At 28.4% G+C, this 3,028-nt stretch overlaps 1 protein-coding gene across 1 annotated transcript; it reads right to left on the bottom strand.

Moving 5' to 3' along the window:
- Positions 1–263: 263 nt before the first annotated feature.
- On the bottom strand, positions 264–1,543 carry LOC121115397 (crustacean hyperglycemic hormone). Its single transcript, XM_040709614.2, has 2 exons — positions 1,305–1,543; positions 264–393 (listed from the first exon to the last, which is right to left on the bottom strand). Exons 1-2 carry the CDS (start codon positions 1,541–1,543, stop codon positions 264–266), a joined length of 369 nt encoding a protein of 122 aa, XP_040565548.1.
- Positions 1,544–3,028: the final 1,485 nt, after the last annotated feature.

Raw genomic sequence — 3,028 nt, 5'->3', positions numbered from 1 at the left:
ATAATTATTAAGTAAATCAAATCTTAAAAGGGAACAAAAAAAAAAAAAATTTAACTTTGCTCCACACACAATAAAACCGGCCCTGAATACAGTGACAAAATTCGTAGATAAATAAGATGATTCATATTTTAAAAGCCGAGGAAATAAATTTAATATATGTATATTATGGTCGCAGGTAAGCAGACATGATTCTTTGAATAATGAATGTAGTGGGAATTATATTCATATTTTATAATATTTTGTAATTTTATAAAAGTAACTTTTTAATTGATGAGATTATAGTAATTAGTATGGATTCCATCCAAATATCTTGCAACTTGTCCCTTCATATCTTCCTTCACCAACAGATTCTCCATACACCCGAAAAAGTATTTGGATCCAAAGCAATCACTCCTGTAACATAATGATAAAATATTTAATATATCTAAGACTTCTTAATATATCAGAACTTTTTATTCTTCTAAAAGTCAGCTACACGAGCACCAAGTAAATAATGGCTCCCTCTGTGACAGCTATTTCAAGGAGCTACATAATCTATTCAAACTTTTTTCTCTTATTTAAGAATTAATCAAAAAATCAACCTTAAAAAATTATTATAAATAGTTCTCATAAAAAAAAGAACAAAATTCAATTAATAAAAAATCAATTTATAACAGACAAAAATAAATTAAGGGAGATTAATTGAATACGTGTTTAAAAAAATATTTACTCATGGACCTCTTTGATAATGTTGAGCCCGGTCGCCATTGTTCCAAGCAGCAGATCATATTAATTAAATCTCTAACTTTAATGAATTAATTATTCATAAATTTACTATCAATTCAAAAATGTCAATTCCTTATGGATAGCAAGAGTTTTTCATAAGTCAAATTCAAGTCTGGAGTCTTTACTTTTGAGTCTACGTTGATTTTGAAGTCCCATTTGAAAGATTATTCTGATATTCTAATATATATAATTAGATATTTTACATGGAGTCGGATTAAATCCAATATTTACTTTTTTTTTACCCATATTGGACGCATATTAATCCCATAATTAATATTGGATCACCCTTAATTCAGTAAAAGTTTGATTCTTTGACAATATCTTTAATGGACTAACGAATCAATAATTACAAACAAAGTGATTATTATTTAAAAATTAATAATTCGTAAACCATAAAAATAAATTATATAGAGTATAACGGATTACAGGATTAATTATAGCCTATATTTATTTTATGAAAAAAAAAGTATGCAAATTTTTAAAATAAAAATAGCCAACTATTCCCCCCAAAATTAAAATTATATTAAAACCATTCTCACCTGCAAAGAGAGTAGATCTCTGGAGCCTTGTAGAGTTCAAAACAGTCATCACAAATTTGATTCAGTGTGGAAAAAGTCTTTAAATCTAATGCTGCTTTACAGCCATCCCCTTCAAAGGTTGCTCTCCTTGTAACAGAGACTCCATTTGCAAACTCGAAAATGGATTGTATAATCAAAAGACTGAAAAGGACCTTGAGGATAAGATTGGAGCTATCGATTTGAAGTTGAACGCCTTTCATTTCTGAAATGATTTTTTTAGAACTGTCATTCATTTCTTACTTAATAATAATAATAATTAATCATTCGTTTCTTTTCTTGATTTAATTATATAATATTTATATATACAAATACATTTTTAATTAGTTATGAAAGAGATTATGACTGTATTATTAAAACAATATCTTCAACCATGGCAGTACATATTTGATTCTAAAATATTACTCATTCATATAATGTTATGCCCTGCGGTTAAATCATTTTTTCTCCCGAAAGATAATGAAAATTATATTTCTATTAATTATTATCAAAAGCCTCTAAAGTAATATTAACTTAACCATAAATTAGTCCGTTACTAGTATACAATTTTTCTCAAATACTTTTTATATACTTTTGGTTGTAGTATTTAATGAACAAACCAATGGTTGATTGAGTCCCTTAAATACTATTCCAATCTCAAATCATTTCAAATAACATTGTCTACTCCATTAACGATCTTCGAATATAGATGCCATTCGCTAACAACTTACCAGGGATAGATATTTCGAAATTTGTCAAAGATTTTTTATAAGCACTAAGTCACTATTTTGAAGGATGTTGAAATGCTGATAGCTAAAGTCTCAATGATATCTAGCAATGATAATTTAAACTTTACAAGTACGATGATGTTAAGAAAAAAAAAACCAAGTAATCCCCCCTCCCCCCTTCAGTTAAGCGCAGAGAAAAATGAAAGAGAAAGATAGCACACTTGTTGATTGAGAAGAAAGAACTTTTTTGTAACTAAAAAGTTATGAGCTGTTTATACAAGGTGTAGTAGAAATAAATCAATTATCTTTTATGGATAAATGTTCATCTCCTGGGCAATCAAAACAGTGCTTACATAACAGTCGAACTCGGCGATTTACATTATTTTATCCACATTTTCGTTAATTGGCCTTCCAGAGCGTGGTCTATCCTTGACATCAAAATTACCGAAAATTAATCGAAAAAAAAAAAAAAAAAAAAAAATGCAATTAATTGGCTGTTTTTGTATCAACACCATAAACGCTATTCATATTTTCAACCACCTGGCTTGCGTTTTCGCCATTATCGAAGAAAAATTGTAAAATAAGGCGTGTTTTCTATTTACTCGTATCCATCCTTGACGTGCGCTCATGCAATACTAAGTCAACAATCTCAAAAGTGTATTATAATTTTTTTTTAGTCTAAAATTTTATCTTTATTGTGTAATCTAGCATAAGCCAATCACACTTATGCGACGCGAGAAACACATAACTAAACCCATCTATAGGAAAATTAACAGCTTTATTTAAATTGAATTGGAAATATAATAACGTATTCCAAAATTAACTTTAAAATGCCGTATGCTTTTTGGGTCAGCTGTTAAGCTGTCTACTTATGCACCTATCTTCACAATATTACCTTCAAAACTTTCTTGTTTTTACAAATGGTCGTTCTGTTAATTTTTTTGAACATTTATTGGTGTTTAAATCATAGATAGGCCGAAC

This window comes from Lepeophtheirus salmonis, chromosome 3 (genome assembly GCF_016086655.4).
Source record: "Lepeophtheirus salmonis chromosome 3, UVic_Lsal_1.4, whole genome shotgun sequence".
Classification (NCBI taxonomy): Eukaryota; Metazoa; Arthropoda; class Copepoda; order Siphonostomatoida; family Caligidae; genus Lepeophtheirus; species Lepeophtheirus salmonis.
Note: the sequence above shows the minus strand (reverse complement) of the source record. Positions and strands in the feature narration are given on the sequence as shown.